Here is a 17806-nt window from a genome sequence, read left to right as displayed (position 1 = left end):
CCCATAACCACTCCCATTTAGATTAGATTACTTACAGTGTGGAAACAGGTCCTTTGGCCCAACAAGTCCACACCAACCCTCCAAAGAGCAACCCACCCAGACCCATTCCCCTACATTTACCCCTTCACCTAACACTACAGGCAATTTAGCATGGCCAATTTCACCTAACCTGCACATTTTTTGACTGTGGGCGGAAACTGGAGCATCTGGAGGAAACCCACGCTGGCATGAGGAGAATGCGCAAACTGGGAATTGAACCCAGATCTCTGGCACTATGAGGCAGCAGTGCTAACCACTTAGAAGGACAATAGCAGTAAATACATGCAAACACCACCTGTAAGTTACACCACCGCTTGCAAGTTCCCCTTCAAACCACTCAACCACTCTGACTTGGAAATTCCTTCAGTGATGCTGGTTGTAAACTCTGGAATTCCCTCCCTTACAACAATTAGATTGCAGTAACTCAAGAAGGCAGCTCACTATCACTAAGGACAATTAGGGATCAACAATAAATTCTGACACATCCAAGTACTCCCATGTCCCACAGGTGAACTTTTTATAAACATTCCACAGAGGCCTCTTCTGGACTGTTTATACTTCATAATTACTCACAATGTTTATTGAAGTCAATGAGAAGAATTGATGCAAAACTGATGGATTTGAGCCAGGGCAATGCAAAACTTTTATTAACCTCAAACCAAGCTTCATCCTGCTTTGTGACCATGCTCCCCTGGGTTTAACAGTGATGGACATGAGATGTGGTAAAAGACAAGAATCCAGGTTTACTACTTAAATATTTTAATGAGGCTGCCATACTTTATCTTCACCTTAAATTCAATGCAGTAGCTGAGGAAGGAGTGGTTGGGGATGGGGGAGGTGAAGGTTATTGTGGGGAAGCAGTTGCACTGCTGGTGGACCAATGAAGCAGGAGAGCTTCCTCCTGAATCATTTGAATCTCCCCTATGATCAGTGTCTTATCATAATCGGACAACAAATCCTTCAATACGATCCCTACACAACCAGTAACTCCCTCATCATGATTGAATATCAAACCTGCAATAATCACCATCTCATAATATTGTAACCCTAACTGCCCATGTCCAACCTTGAACTATTTCCTAACTCCCGTGCTCATTTCCCCAGGCAACACTGCATCTACCTGACTGAACTCTCCGGATTTCAGAAGAAACTTACCTGGTCCTTGGCTGCAGCCTCTGCTGCAGTATTTTTCACTTAAAAGGGAGCCAAGTCTCAAATTAGATTGATTCCAGTTGGGGATGCTGTTTATTAAAAAAGAATCATGCATGTTGTGCAGACAAGGTTCCATGTTGCTCAGGGCAACCAGGATTCTTCCCCTGGAACATCTACAACAGAGTCTGTCTGAGTTAACTTTCATTTAAGTTATTTAGAGGTAATTGGGCAGGTCCATTACAGACTTGTAATCCTCTCTAACCAATTTTTCTCTATGTGCTCCTCGAAGCGATTATTTAATGCACATGGGTCATCTTGTCTGTGGAAAATAATAAGCCAGCATTGATTAATAAAAGTTATATTGGCATGTAGCATTATCTAACAGGAAAATTTTCCTCGTCTGCCTTATCTAAGCCTGTCATAATCTAAACATCTTTGTCAAATATGAGTACAGTGAGTGGTGATGACCTGGGAATTGTTGCTTATGAGATGGTGGAAACAGAAGCAATCAACAATTTCAAATGCAAATTGGATGGATACAAAATGGATAAAAACTGTACAGGACTTCTTGAATAAAGACAGTGAATGGAGATTACTGGATTGCTCTAGAGGAAACGGCATGAATAGATGGGACAAGAGTGGGTCAAGTTTTGCACTTTCTCTAGTAGGTACATCCACATTCTGAATCAGAAAATTGTCTTGTACACACTTAAGAAATTCCTCTCTATCTAAACCTTTAACACTATGGCAGTCCCAGTTGATGTTTGGAAAGTTAAAATCCCCTATAGACCGGTGAGCCTGACCTCGGTGGTGGGCAAGTTGTTGGAGGGAATCCTGAGGGACAGGATGTACATGCATTTGGAAAGGCAAGGACTAATTCGGGATAGTCAACATGGCTTTGTGCATGGGAAATCATGTCTCACAAACTTGTGAGACACTCGTGAGCGGCACGGTGGCACAGTGGTTAGCACTGCTGCCTCACAGCGCCAGAGACCCGGGTTCAATTCCCGACTCAGGCGACTGACTGTGTGGAGTTTGCACATTCTCCCCGTGTCTGCGTGGGTTTCCTCCGGGTGCTCCAGTTTCCTCCCACAGTCCAAAGATGTGCGGGTCAGGTGAATTGGCCATGCTAAATTGCCCGTAGTGTTAGGTTAAAGAGGTAAATGTAGGGGTGGTGGGTTGCGCTTCGGCGGGTCGGTGTGGACTTGTTGGGCCGAAAGGCCTGTTTCCACACTGTAAGTAATCTAATCTAAAACTTGACTGAGCTTTTTGAAAAAGTAACAAAGAAGATTGATGAGGGCAGAGCAGTAGATGTGATCTATATGGACTTCAGTAAGGCATTTGACAAGGTTCCCCACGGGAGACTGATTAGCAAGATTAGATCTCATGATTGGTGCAACAAGGATCGGTGCTGGGCCCTCTACTTTTTGTCATTTACATAAATGATTTGGATACGAGCATAAGAGGTACAGTTAGTAAGTTTGCAGATGACACCAAAATTGGAAGTGTAGTGGACAGCGAAGAGGGTTACCTCAGATTACAACAGGATCTGGACCAGATGGGCCAATGGGCTGAGAAGTGGCAGATGGAGTTTAATTCAGATAAATGCGAGGTGCTGCATTTTGGGAAAGCAAATCTTAGCAGGCCTTATACACTTAATGGTAAGGTCCAAGAGAGTGTGGCTGAACAAAGAGACCTTGGAGTGCAGTTTCATAGCTCCTTGAAAGTGGAATTGCAGGTAGATAGGGTAGTGAAGAAGGCGTTTGGTATGCTTTTCTTTATTGATCAGAGAATTGAGTACAGGAGTTGGGAGGTCATGTTGCGGATGTACAGGATATTGGTTAGGCCACTATTGGAATATTGCGTGCAATTCTGGTCCCTTTCCTGTCGGAAAGATGTTGTGAAACTTGAAAGGGTTCAGAAAAGATTTACAAGGATGTTGCCAGGGTTGGAGGATCTGAGCTACAGGGAGAGGTTGAACAGGCTGGGGCTGTTTTCCCTGGAGCATCGGAGGCTGAGGGGTGACCTTATAGAGGTTTATAAAATTATGAGGGGCATGGATAGGATAAATAGACAAAGTCTTTTCCCTGAGGTCGGAGAGTCCAGAACTCGAGGGCATAGGTTTAGGGTGAGAGGGAAAGATATAAAAGAGACCTAAGGGGCAACTTTTTCACGCAGAGGGTGGTATGTGTATGGAATGAGCTGCCAGAGGATGTGGTGGAGGCTGGTACAATTGCAACATTTAGTACAGTTAGTAAGAGGCATTCGGATGGGTTTATGAATAGGAAGGATATGAGCCGGGTGCTGGCAGGTGGGACGAGATTGGGTTGGGATATCTGGTCGGCATGGACAGGTTGGACCGAAGGGTCTGTTTCCATGCTGTACATCTCTATGACTCTATGACCCTAAGTGGCTACTTTCTATGCAGTAAATGACTACATGACATAAAGCAGGACAAAAGATTGAAACAGGAGGAGAAGAAAGATAATTGTGGGCGGCACGGTCGCACAGTGGTTAGCACTGCTGCCTCATAGCGCCAGAGACCCGGGTTCATTTCCCGCCTCAGGCGACTGACTGTGTGGAGTTTGCACGTTCTCCCCGTGTCTGCGTGGGTTTCCTCCAAAGTCCAAAGATGTGCAGGTCAGGTGAATTGGCCATGCTAAATTGCCCGTAGTGTTAGGTAAGGGGTAAATGTAGGGTTATGGGTGGGTTGCGCTTCGGCGGGCGGTGTGGACTTGTTGGGCCGAAAGGCCTGTTTCCACACTGTAAGTAATCTAATCTAATCTAATCTAATCTAAAAAAGACTTGGTTAATCTAGGATTAGACGTTTATCCGATTGTGCTGGCTACCATTGACAGCATGCATATTGCTTTGTGCTCACTACATGGAATCTCTGGTAAATACAGGAACTAGAAGGCAATTAGCTAGCTCAACTTTCTGCTAGGGTATGACCGAAAATAGCAAATCAGCATGCTGTATCCTTGCAGCAGTCAAGATGGCATAATTTTACAGATCACTACTATGTCTACAGTATATAAGCTACTGTACTAAAGCAAAAGGTGACTGATGGGCACCAAAGGTTATTTGCTGACAATAAGGCTTGTGACTCCAGTGTGCAATTCACGAATGCCAGTGCAACATGCATACCATAAAATCCATACATCCATATGAAATATCTTAGAGCAGACCATTCTTTAGTGCCTGGCGAAAGTGGGGACTGCAGATGCTGGAGATCAGAGTCAAGATTAGAGTGGTGCTGGAAAAGCACAGCAGGTCAGGCAGCAACTGAGGAGCAGGAAAATCGACGTTTTGGGCAGGAGCCGCCAGTCTGCAATGTGCTTTTGCATAGTGTTTCCAAGCAATACTATCTCTGTGACTACAGTAAGGTTGTTGGAAGGCTTTCGACTTCCAGTGACATGGGAGGAAAGTGAACCAATCCAGGTTCACTAGTAAGTCCAACTTCAGACTGCATTACTTGGCATGGGTGGCAGCAATCTGAGCTGAATGACAGATAAGTAAATGTAAGGGCATTGTTGGAGTGGCTGGGGTGAGAAGATAAATGTTGCCAGTCTGGGAGAGATCAGCAAATAAAAATAATAAAAAGATAAGTCTTTATGGATTGTGTCTTAATGCATGGAGCATTCTCAATAAAGTGTATGGATTAGTTGAGTAATGCTTAACCCTTCCTCAGGACTGATGAAGGGTTAAACCTGAAACATTGACTCTTATGCTCCTCAGGTGCTGCCTGACCTGCTGTGCCTTTTCCAGCACCACACTTTATCTACTCAGACTTCTCCAGCATCTACAATCCTCACTACCTCTTATTTGAGTAAATAGATACAAATGGGATTGATATAATTAGCATGACAGAGACGTGGCTGCGGGGTGGCCAGGGATGGGAACTGAATATTCAGGGGTATTCAATTTTATGGAAGGACAGACAAAAGGAAAATGAGTTGGGGTAGCATTGTTGGTTAAGAGGACATGAACACAATAGTCAGGAACAATATTAGCTCCAGCAAAGTATCATCTGTGTGGGTGGAGTTTAGAAACATACAAAAACAGTCATGGAGGTTATACATAGATACCCAAATGCTAATGGCAATATTGAGAAAGGCATTAAACAGTAAATTAGAGAAACAAGAAATAAAGGCACAGCTGTAATTATGGGTAACGTTATTCTGCATATCGATTGGGCAAATCTAATCAGTAACAATTGTTATGGACCAGACCAAGCCTGCTCAAAATACATTAAGATAGTCTCGACCCTAGCCTTTTCTTATTTTAAAGGTTAGTGTCAGGCACTGTGTTCCAGATGCAATTCGATAGGTCAAATTATCAACTTTGAGCAAAACACGCTTTAGTTTTACAGTGCAGTTAAAATACAGATGGAAGTACAAATAAAAAAAAGGCTTAACTGTAACTCTATCAAAATGCTTAACAAAATAATATATATTTTAACTATCACTAATTAACTGATCCAATATAGTAACATCCCATAAGCACATCCTTGGCAAAGGCAAAGTCACATGCAATTCTCCAGTCCAGAAGAAAATAGAGAGAGAGTAGCAGGGAGAGATGTACTGCAGCTTTCAATCTTAACTTCAAGACACCAATAGCAACTGCTATTGAAAAATTATAACTAAAAGTCCTGGCTCTGTGAGAGTTTGACCCTACCCATTCAGGCTGTTTCTGCTGTTACAATTTTCAAAATAAAAACCCAAGGTCTCACAAACCCTCTATGGGCTTTGAAAAGGCTACTCAGTGCCTCTATCTCAATCTTTCTTCACAATAAAAGAAACAAGACAAATACATCTCTTAAAGTCATAGTATCATCACACAATGCCATAGAGGAGGAATTCCTGGGGTACGTATGGAATGGTTCTCTCGATCAATATGTCAAGGAACTAACCAGTGAACAGGTCATCCTAGAATGGATATTCTGCAATGAGAAAGGAATAATTGGAAATCTAGCTATGGGTAAGAGTCAACATAAAATGATAGAATTCTTCAACAATGTGGAGCATTAACTAGCTGATTCAAAGACTAGGGTCCTGAATCTTAATAAAGGGAACCATAATGGTATAAAATGTGAGCTAGCTATGATAAATTGATGAATACTACTTAGAAGTGTGACAGTGGAAAGGCAATTGCAAACATTCAAAGACTGCATGGAGGAACTTCAATCTTCATTTATGTCTGGTACAAAAATAAACCAGGAAATGTGGCCCAATCATGGTGAACAAGGTCAATTAGAGTTAATACTGGATCCAAGGAAGGAGCAGACCTGAGAATAGTTTAGATTTCACCAAAAGAGGACAAAAGACAAAAGGTGAGGGGGAAGTGAAATAGAGTACAAGAGTAGGCCTGTGCGTGAAATAAAGTATGAGAGTAAGCCTGTGGGGAACATACAATCTGATTATAAAAGCTTCTAATGGTATATGAAAGAAAAATGAGTGAAATCAAATATAGGTCCCCTAAAGTCAGAAACAGGGCAAGTTATAATGGGGACTAAGAGATGCCAGGCCAATTAATGAAATAATTTGGTTCTGTCTTCACGAAGGAGAACACATGTAACATGGAAACAATTGGGGGATTAACTGAGAAAGAGACACTGAAGGAAATCAGCATTAGTAGGAAACGGTCTTGGGAAAATTGATGGGATTAAAGGCTGATAATTTCCCAGTATCCAATAAACTACACTCCAGAGTACTTAATGAAGAGTCCCTATAAATAGTGGATGCATTGGTGGTCACCTTTCAAATTGGTATAGACTCAAGGCGCAGTTGCTCTGGATTGCAAGGTAGTTGATGTAACACCGCTATTTGGAAAAAAAGGTACAGAGAAAACAGGGAATTCTAGACCTGTTATCCTAACAGTGGTTAGGGGGAAAATGCTCGAGTCTATTATAAAAGGTTGAGTGGCAGAGCATTTGGAAAACAGTGACAGGATAGGAAAGAGTCAGCATGGATTAATGAAAGTGAAATCATGCTTGACAAACCTATTGGAATTTTTCAAGGATGTGACTAATGCCGTTCTGTGGCACAGTGAAGAATGTGTTGGACTTCAACAGCAATGGGTAAAGGTACTATTCAAAGTCTGTGGATTTGAATCCTACCAGAGTCAAGATGAGGGGAAGATGGTGGTGTGGTGGTAATATCATTGGGCTCGTCATCCAGAACCTCAGGGTAATGTTCTGGGATTATGGGTGTGAAACCTGCCATGACAGATGGTGAAGTTTGAATTCAATTTTGGGATCAACAGTAAGCTGGTAAGATGGATACAGAACTGGCTAAGCCATAGAAGAAAGAGAGTAACAGTGAAGGTTTTTTTTTTCTGAGTGAAGATCTGTGATCAGTGGTGTTCTGCAGGAATTAGCGCAAGGGCCCCTGTTAAAAAAAAATGGAGAAGGATGTACGTGGATTGATTAGTAAGTTTGTGGATAACACAAAGATGAGAGAGCTGCAGGGAGTAATGAGGATTGCCAGGGAACATAGCAAGGTTAGCTGGAGATTTGGGAGGAGGAATGGCTAATGGGGTTTAATTGAGACAAATTGAGGCAAAGTGATGCATTTTGGAAGATCTAATGAAGGAGGGAAGGATACATAAATAGCAGAACTCTCAGTAACACCAACATACACAGGAAACTAGGCATATAGATCTACAGTTCCCTGAAAGTAGCAATTCAAGTGGATAAGATGGTAAAGAAGGCGAGAAGATGGTAAAGAAGACATGCGTGCCGTCTTCAGTCAGGAGATAGTGTAAGTCATTTTGCAGCTGTATAGAACTTTAGTATGGCTACATTTGGAATATTATTTACAGTTCTGGTTGCCACACTACCAGAAAGGTGTGGAGGCTTTGGAGAGGGCACAGAAGTAGTTTACCTGGATGTTGTCTGATTTGGAGGCATTAGCTATGAGGACAGATTAGACAAACTTGCTTTGTTTTCACTTGAAAGTCAAAGGGTGAGGGGCTACCTAATGTAAGTTTACAAAATTATGAGAAACATGGAGAGAATGGATAGTCAGAGTCTTTTTCCCAGGGTAGTAATGTCAATTATGAGGGAACATACGTTTGACAGAAAAGGAAACGTGAGAGGCAAGATTTTTTCACAGAGGGTGGTAAGTGCCTAGAATGCCAGAGGACATGACTGAGGGACACAGAAGCAATGTTTCAGAGCCATCTTGACAGATACATGAATAGGCATGGAAAGGGGGGGGGGGGGGGGGGGGGTATACAGGCTGTGTAGAGGCAAAAGATTTTTAGTTTCTAAAGGCATCATGTGTCATTGGCATCATTGCAAACTTGGTAGGCCGAGGGGCCAGTTTTTGTGCTATGTTGTTCTTTGTTCTAGAAATGCTAAGAAGAAGCGCAAGGATGTGGTTTACTTGGACTTTCACAATAGTTTCTATAACATTCTACATAAGAGATAGCATGTAAAATTACAGCAGATGAGATTCAGAGTAATCTACTGACATGGTTTGCAGACAGGAACAGAGAATAGAAATAAATTAGTCTTCTTCCAAGTGGGAACCAATAAATAGGGGGGTACTACAGGGATCAGTGCTTGGACACTAGAAGTGTTCACTATGTATATTAATGGTTTAGATTAGGGAACTAAATGTGATATCTTTAAATTTGCAGTTGACAAAAAAACTGTATGAACCAGTGAGCTGTGTGAAGGATACAGAGATGCTTCAATGTAATTTAGACAAGTTCAGAAAGTGGGCAGATGAAGTATAAAGTGGATAGATGTGAGGTTATCCTCTTTGGTAGAAAAAAACAAGAAGACAAATTATCTTAACTGTGATAGATTGGGAAGGGAGGAAGTTGAATGAGGCCTGGGTGTTATTTACTGGAAGTAAACATTCTGGCACTGTAAACAGCGTAACAAGAAAAGCAGGAATGTCTTGCTAAAATTATACATGCCTTAGTGAGGCAAGCCTGGAGTTTTGCATGCAGTTTTGGTGTCCTTATCTTCTGAAAGATGTTCTAGCTATGGAGGAGTGTGATAAACGGTTGCCTGATTGATTCCTGGGTTGACAAGGCTAATGTATGAAGGGAGATTTGATCAGTTAAGACTATATTCACTCGAGTATTAAGAATGGGGGAAGGGATCTCATAGAAACCTATACAGGGTAAATGCAGAAAGAAGGTTCTGGATCACCAGGAAGTCCAGAACCAAAGATCCTAGTCTAAGGATACAGGTAAGCTAATTAAGACTGAGATAAGAAGAAATTTATTCACCCAGAAAATAGGGAGCCTGTATACCACAGAAAATGGTAAAACATTGCACCTTTTCAAGAAGATATAGTTATCGTTTTTTGGGCTAAAGGAATCAAAGTGTATGGGGAGAAAGCAGGAACAGAGTACTGAATTTGATGATCAGCCATAACCACATTGAATGGGAAAAGAGTTTTGAGAGTCAAAGGGCTGAATGGCCAATACCTCCTCATATTTTCTGTGTTGCCACATTTCTATCTGCCAAATTGTTGCCAAACTTCTCCATACACTTTAACATTGACCAGATGCTTTGTAGCAGGCTTGCCAAGGCATTAAATCAATTTGATGTACATAACCATTCACATTCTTCTGTAATCAATCCCATTGAAATGCTTATCTGAGTTCTCTGCAGTTACGTGCAAAATTGCCCTCCAATGGTGCACTATTTATTCTATTGTATTATTGCTTCTTATCCTTGCTGCAAAATATGCATGCCCCAGACCTCAAAAAAAGCAGCTCCAATTTCTAAACATTTCTTTTTAACACAGTGCTATGATAAAGAGTCATAGAGTCATAGAGATGTACAGCATAGAAACAAACCCATCGATCCAACTCATCCATGCCAACCAGATATCCCAACCCATCTAATCCCATTTGCCAGCACCCGGCCCATGTCTCTTTAAACCCTTCCTATTCATGCACCCATCCGGATGCCTTTTAAATATTGCAATTGTACCAGCCTCCACCACTTCCTCTGGCAGTTCATTCCATACACGCACCACGCTCTGCATGAAAAAGTTGCCCCTTAGGTCCCTTCTATATCCTTCCCCTCTCACCCAAAACCCCTGCCTTCTAGTTCAGGACTCCCCCACTCCAAGGAAAAGACTTTGTTGATTTATCCTATCCATGGCCCTCTTGATTTTATAAACCCCTATAAGGTCACAGCATAGCTTCCGATGCTCCAGGGAAAACAGCTCCAGACTATTCAGCTTCTCCCTGTAGCTCAAATCCCCCAGCCCTGGCAACATCCTTGTAGATCTTTTCTGAAGACTGCATCTTTCTTGAATGTTTCAAGTTTCACCATGTCCTTCCGATAGGGGGAAACCAGAATTGCACACAATATTCCAAAAGTGGCCTAACCAATGTCCTGTACGGCAACAGCATGACCTCCCAACCCCTATGCTCAATGCTCTGACCAATAAAAAAAAGCTTGTAAATCTTTTCTGACCCCTTTCAAGTTTCACAACATTCTTCTGATACTAATGGTTCCAAATGTAATATCGAGAAATTGTGCTATGCCTTCATTATCACTCTTTTGTTGGTGTTCCAACACTGTGTGGCCAGGTTGTACCTCTTGTGTATCAATGCTAGTGGATATCCACTAAGAAATATGAGGATACTGTAATCTTTGAAGGGTTTGTCAAGACCTTGTCAATAACGGCCAGCATTCTGCTCTCCATTAAAGTTATGTGATGCAAACATTCTTAGATTCACCCATTAACTACTGCTAACTTTAGTTGTGCATTACCTTGAGCAAGAGAGAAGGAAATATACCAGTAAGTGATGCAAACTTTGTTTGGATGATATGACCATTGTGGTTGAATAGGTGATAGGAGTGCCCCAGCTATAAGGAGATTTGAATCTCACAACAGTGTGAAGTATGGAGAACCATATGAATATTAACTATGACTCCTGATTGATTGATGAATTGGCAGGTGAGTGGAAGACTGCTGGATTGAGTAATATCTGAGGCTATTGCAGTAAATTGTTCAATAAGTCACTTGTATTCATTGATCTTGAATACTTGCAAGGTCATTTAACTTCTTGTGTCACTCCATCCTCATTATTGTCTTCCACAGCCATGTGTTCTCATTGCCTTTTGATGATGGATCTGTGGATGTGGGGCTTTCCTCCTCTCTTCTACCTGCTCTGTCAGCACCTGCAGCACAGCATTTGAAAATTGTGGGGTCTATTCTCTCTGTTATTCTGCAATCCTCAGCATTCCACATGGCCAATTCTTTAAATTATGACTCCTAGCACCTACTGCAGCCAAGTTGATCTTCCCTTTAAAAGGTACAAACTAGCTCTACACAGTTCAAGCTAATTGTAAATGGTACAAAAATGTTTAATTTTGGCCCCCTGTTCATATCACAATAACATTTCCAGCCTTTTCCTCACAGCACTCCAACTTTTATTCTCTTCTACCTTCTACAGCCAATGAACAGCACAATTAGTATTGGATAAAAGCAGAAATCGTTATTCCTATCAACTGTCTCCTTTTAGACAGTTCCTCATGGTTGAGAATATCTTATTTTCACACTTGAAGTGAGTGATTTCTCAGAATACTCAAAAATCCACTGCATAACCTACAATCTCTGTCTCTGTTAGGGGAGTAAGAGGATGAGGTGCCGGAATTGCCACTTGCTACCTTCTCTGTTGACACTTGACTTCAGCTCGTGATCAGCAATGGGATTTGAGGTGTAGACTTCCTTCACAGATGCTTTCCCTCCACTTTGGACTAGAGTCATGAGCTAGTTTCCCAGGTGTCAATGGGAATGATGCAGATTTTCAAGGAGGCTCTGAAGGTGTCCTTGAAACAATTACTTTGTCCTCTTGGGATCTGTTTGCCAGGTCAAAGCTTCAGGCAGACCATTTGTTTCATAAGGCCCAGGTAGGCATGTGAACAATATGGACTGCTCAACAGAGTTGGCCAAGAGTGATACTAAGGATGTTGACCTGAGTGGGCACGCTGAAAATAATACACTTTGCGTGCAAATGAATTCAAGATGTGGCCAGTGGTTCTTCTCCAGGGCTTTGTGCTGCCTACTGCAAGTAGTCCATGTCTGTGAACCATGGATGAGGATAACTGCTCTGTAAACTATGAACTTGCTGCTCTGTTTGGACAGTGATGTATCAACAAGCCTATATTAATTATGTCACATTCTCTATGTCGTTTGTCAGGAATTATCAAATTTAGCTTTGACTGTCTTCCAGATATGATGCTGAACTGCAGACCTATCTGCCCTCTCAAGGAAATGTAAGTAATTTTCTGGCTGTACCTGACAGAAAAATACATTGGTTCTTCCTGATGTCCTGGTTATCAATGACAAGCAATGACATCCCAGACAGATTAATTGGATATCTATCTCATCGCTGTTTTTAAAGCACCTACTGTGTACAAATTACCTGCCATATTTGTCTTCTTATCAATAATGAGTGCAATTCTCAAATTATTAATTGGTTGTTAATATACTTTGAGATATCCTAAGGATGTTAAATGATTGCAAGTTGTTCAATCCTTTTCTGCATTCTCACCAAACTTAATATACATTCATGGTATAGATTGAACATATCACCTTTTTCCATTGATGCAGTTCCAATACAAATTAATCCTAATACTTCTTCAGTTTCTGTCCAAAGGCATGTCTGACTCAATTTTCACCACAGGTAAGGTAAGTAGGCTGGTCCTGAATCCATACAATTGGAACTGGGATCAAACCCTATATTGTTTGCACCACTTTGACCCATTTGGCCTGGCTGACCAAACTTGCCATTTACCAAAAATGGTCAGGAATACTTACCACTCTTTTCCTGTTGTGGTTATGTCTAGGATACTCTCTGAGCACCTTCCCATTAGGTGGCCAACACATCCACAAATGTCAGGTGATGGTCCCTTTTAACACATATTTGGAACTCTATGACATACCAAGGACCCATTGGAATTTAATGAAAGTACTAAATACAATGCCACTATCAGTTAACAACCAGCTGGAGAGGAACCCAACAGGTTAATTATAATTAATTTTGGGGACCATGACAAATGGACCCTTTGAGTTCCACAAAACTAGACTGAGCAGCTGCCACTCTGGCTCCATCCCTCCTGCATGTTGTGTGTATGCACCATATCTTGTCACAAACCTACCCAGACGCTTAGCCTAGCTATCCAATGTCATAAGAATTCAATTTGCCTCCATGGTGCATATTTCCCTCCTGCATTCCACTGCTAATGAATCCAGTCCTCTAAGAAGATGGGCAACCACCTGGTTAGGGAAAAAGGTATCCCAAAACCTCGTAATTTGCCTTTTTAAACTGATGTTATAGAGTAATATGACAACTAAAGTCTAGTTGAAGTGATTATCCACAGTGTGTAAGAGGTGCATTTAACAAATACATAATGATTATGAATTTTAATTTTAAGAAAGGCAAAGTTTATAAACACATGAAATCTAACCCTATGGGCTACATCTAATTTAGCGAAGAATGACGTAAAATTTAGCAGATTAGCTGTTTCTTACCGTCACAGGTCTTGTTATATTCAAAATTTTCTTGCTGTTGATTTTTCAGCCTGCACTGAAATCTATGTTGCCAAAACTCCAGGAACCAGGGATTACTGAAGTGAGTCTCTGGCCGCAGCTCAAGGTAGTAATCATCAAACCATGTTACATCAGGAGACTGGAGTTTGATTGTTATACCTCCAGCTGCCTCTCGTTGGTAGCCATCTGTCACATCATACCTATCTGCCCAGCCATCACTGTAATGCACAAGAGATAAATCAGTGTTAAAAGGTCATTAAAATGTGCCTTCATGGAGGTGTAAAAATAAAGACATGGCTTTTATTTACAAATATAATGCAAATAGACAAGCTGTTAATATTATGCAAAACAAGGTAAATGAGCTTGTATCACAGATTGAAATTAGCAGGTACGATGTGGGTGTCATAGAGATGTGGCTGCAAGGGGATCAGGGTTGGGAACAAAATATCCAAGGATTCAATTGGATAGGCAGATGGGCGAAAAATTAAATTGAAAGCAAGAACTGATACAGAGACGGAAGATATAGAATCCGTGTGTTAAAGAACTGCAAATGAGAAAAGACCCCGAAGAGAATTGTGCAGAGGCCATCTTGCGGTATTCAGAAAGTGGGGCAGAAGACAAATCAGGAGACAGAAAAGTCACGTGACAAAGATGCTACAGTCAGTTCTGCTACACTGCGTGTTTCTTCAGTGCAAATTGGCTATAATGCAATGAAAGAATTTGTAGAATGCTTCTTTTCCTTACCTGTATTGGCTACACAATTCTGGTTCCATTAATTTAAATGGTGCTGCTAGTATGTGATTTTTGGATAATGTGGCGTCGCATGGGAACTGAGTTATCGCGTTATATCAGAACCAACTGTATTACAGTAACCATGGGTGACTTCAATATGCAGGTTGACTGCAAAAAAAGGTTGCCAGCGAATCTCAGAAAAAGTTTGTGGAATGTCTACAAAATAGTTTTCTGGAGCAGATTATGGTATAACTCACTGGGGAACAGGCAATTCTGCATTTGATGATGTGTAATGAGGCAGACTTGATTAGGGAGATCTTACTGAAGTAACCCCTAAAGGGCAGTGACCATATTGATAGAATTCACCTTGCAGTTTGACAGGAAGAATTATGAATCAGGCTTAATGATATTACAGTTGAGTAAGGGCAACTGCAAAGTCAGGTGGTCAAAAACAACCACCTAACTATCTTAAAGCCATTTTCAAGTATTAGGCCCACATCCTTTATGCCCTGGCATCTCAATACTTCTTGAATGTTTCTGCCTCTACTACCCTTCCAGGCAGTGAGTTCCAGATTTCCACCAACCTCTGGATCAAAGCATTTTTTCGTCATATCTCATCTAAACCTCCCGACCTTTTCCTTAAATCTATGTCTCCTGGTTATTGAGCCATCCACCAAGTGGAAATGTTTCTTCCTGTCTATGTTATCTATGCCCCTCAAAATGTTTGCACCTCAATCGTGTCGCCATACTACCTCGTCTCACAACTCCAGTCTATCCAATCTCTCTTTCTAACTGAACTCTTCAGTGAGGCAACATCATGGTAAACCCAGAACTGCACACAATACTCTAGCTGTGGCCTAACCAACATTTTCTAAATTCCAGCATAACTTGCCTGCTCTTAAACTCTATGCCTTGACTAATCAGGGCAAGTATACCAAATGTCTTCTTAACCATTCTATTCAGTGTCTCCATCATAGCTATAAGATTAATATTTATTAACTACTATATCAGTTTGCATGTGCCTCAGATAAATCTAGAGATTATTACCTTGGAGGTTCGGCTTTATAATTTAGTTCCTAAATGGTCAAAATTTTTCAGCAAAATTCCCTTTCTAATCCAATCAATATCATTGTTACTAACATGAACATTGAGATCAGTGTCCCTCTCCTCCTGAGTTATGTAGGTAAAACAGCAAACTACTGGATATCCACTCTTTATCTGGGGAAAATGATGAGGGAAATTGTGCCCATATCCAAGGGAATAATACCACATTTCAATAGCTGTCCTTGAGGTAAGTATAAACAGTGGGAAGACATTGCTTTTTGAGACTAAGTGAGGATTTGGGCTGAAAGTAGGAGGTATTTAGGTTGGATTTTGTCACACAATTGTTTTTATCAACTCTTTACATTGTTATGCATAGATAAAACAACAAATTTTATGTGTTGACTGGCAAGTAGTTCTGTCCTCTGCAGGGACCTTCCAGGCTCCAACTTCTGGGTGCCATATTTAGAAGGTACCCATTCAATATTTCACTCTTTGCAAGCCAAAAGCACTATTCAACCTCTGCTCATCATTCTTATCTACACCGAGAGATGTCAGAGATTATGAAAACAGCAGCACCATGGTGGTATCTCCCTAGGGGTGCTCCTGACATTGCCTTAGAAAGAAGGCAAGTGCTCTTCTTGATGTTGGCAACAAGAGGCCATCTTGACTGATGCAGGCACCTTGGATAGAGGTGGCTATGGAGGTCAGCATTCACAAGTTGTTCAGGAGAAACTGGCTCAAATGCCACAAAAGGATAAATGATCTGCTGCACTCTGTTGGGGTATGCACCACTGTATACTCAATGGTTCATGCCCATAAGGGGGTTAGTCAGCATTGTAATTTTGCCTCTGTATAGACTGTCACACACAAGATTGGGTACCGAGCATTGACTCACATGCAATGTATGTTTGTCACTTCATTTCAGCTATCAATATAATGTTACTGACTCCACTATAGTTCTGCTTCTCATACTTCTTCCAGAGTTCACACTTAAAATCTAAAAAGAAGTACAATACCAAGCAGCTCAGGCACCACCATATCACCGATCTTTCATCTCAATGAGGAGAATGCATTTATCACTAAAGGCTTGCATGGGCTAAGGATATCCTAATGAAGCATGGTTTTGGGATGAACATTTCACAGGTATTTCAGGCACGCATATCATATACTTGTGTACATATACTAATGTCTCAAAGCTCTGACTGCCACATGGCACCTTCTAATTGCTGTTAATGTGATAGTTAAGGTAACTTGGCTTGATGAACAGAACAAACTGTATATCTTTCTTTTCATAGGCATTGGTGAAGCTACTTGAGTGCATCCTGATGGGAATATACCACACAAACCTCCAATTGAGGTTGAAAAGAGTGGGTGGAGAAAAAGATTAATGGTTCTTGATCTTAAGTGGCACAGGAATAGCAATTCCTTCCAGCTCTGTAGTTGCAAATCTACCTGATGGTGGCAAATGTAGCTATCAGTTTCTCTAGTCATGCAAAGATGTCTCCCTCACTGCCTTTCACTTAGCTGTAGGTAGCTGCATTTCCTCTTGTATAGCAATTCTCATCAGACTGCTGAACAATACTGGTTCCCTTCTTCATATGACAGTGCAACTAAACCTGCAGTCCCCTGAAACTCATGTCTCTGGATTTGTTGGCATTGTTCATATTTTCTTCTCCTCCTCCTTAATCTTATAACAACAAGTACAGTTTTAGATTAACTTAGTCAAATATCTAACATAGAAGAACTTATATGTACAGAAACATCAAAATTGAGATGCTTATTTCCTATTTTAGATATTGACATAGTTAAATGTACTCTTTAGGCCCTTATCAGGCTGTTGATGTCTTGGATGAAAGCCTGCTCCACAGCCACCTCTATGTGGTAAGTTGCATACCATCTTATTCATAACTGTCTCTTCCTGATGCTTCCTTGTACATGCTTGTAGCTTTGAAACTTACATCATTTTCCAAGCACTTGGCAATTAGCAGTATCTAATTTTAGATGGCCTTCATTATCCTATGATACAGCATTTGGAAATGTTAGAACTTATGCACCTTTTCTCCTATTCTGAGCTTCCCTCAGTACAATGCTTTTGATTGAGTGCCCTCGCAATAGTAATCTTTCAAATCCATCATATGGGCGGGCTTGTGCTGTGCAGGAACACTTGAAACAGATATGCAGCCCCTTCCATTCACATTGCACATTCTTAGAGAGGCCTTAATTTGGAAACTGATTTGGAGAAAAATAGGGCTAATAAACTTCACCTTTAAGTTATTAATTCTCTACCCTCTCACTCTAGAATA

The 17806-nt window shown here is 41.2% G+C and overlaps 1 protein-coding gene across 6 annotated transcripts in view; it reads right to left on the bottom strand.

Annotated features, from left to right (window-relative positions):
• LOC122550590 (metabotropic glutamate receptor 5) overlaps nt 1-17806 on the bottom strand; it is a 591737-nt gene that overhangs the window by 172536 nt on the left and 401395 nt on the right. For all 6 annotated transcript variants that reach the window (XM_043691557.2, XM_043691553.2, XM_087988035.1 and 3 more), the window contains one exon: nt 13710-13945. In XM_043691557.2, the coding sequence (XP_043547492.1) occupies nt 13710-13945 (236 nt within the window). The remainder of the gene's footprint in view (nt 1-13709; nt 13946-17806) is intronic.

This window comes from Chiloscyllium plagiosum, unplaced genomic scaffold (assembly GCF_037043375.1).
Source record: "Chiloscyllium plagiosum isolate Xiang-an unplaced genomic scaffold, Cpla_swu_hap1 HiC_scaffold_6, whole genome shotgun sequence".
NCBI classification, from domain to species: Eukaryota; Metazoa; Chordata; class Chondrichthyes; order Orectolobiformes; family Hemiscylliidae; genus Chiloscyllium; species Chiloscyllium plagiosum.
The sequence above is the reverse complement of the archived record's forward strand: the minus strand, read 5'-3'. Positions and strand labels throughout refer to the sequence as shown.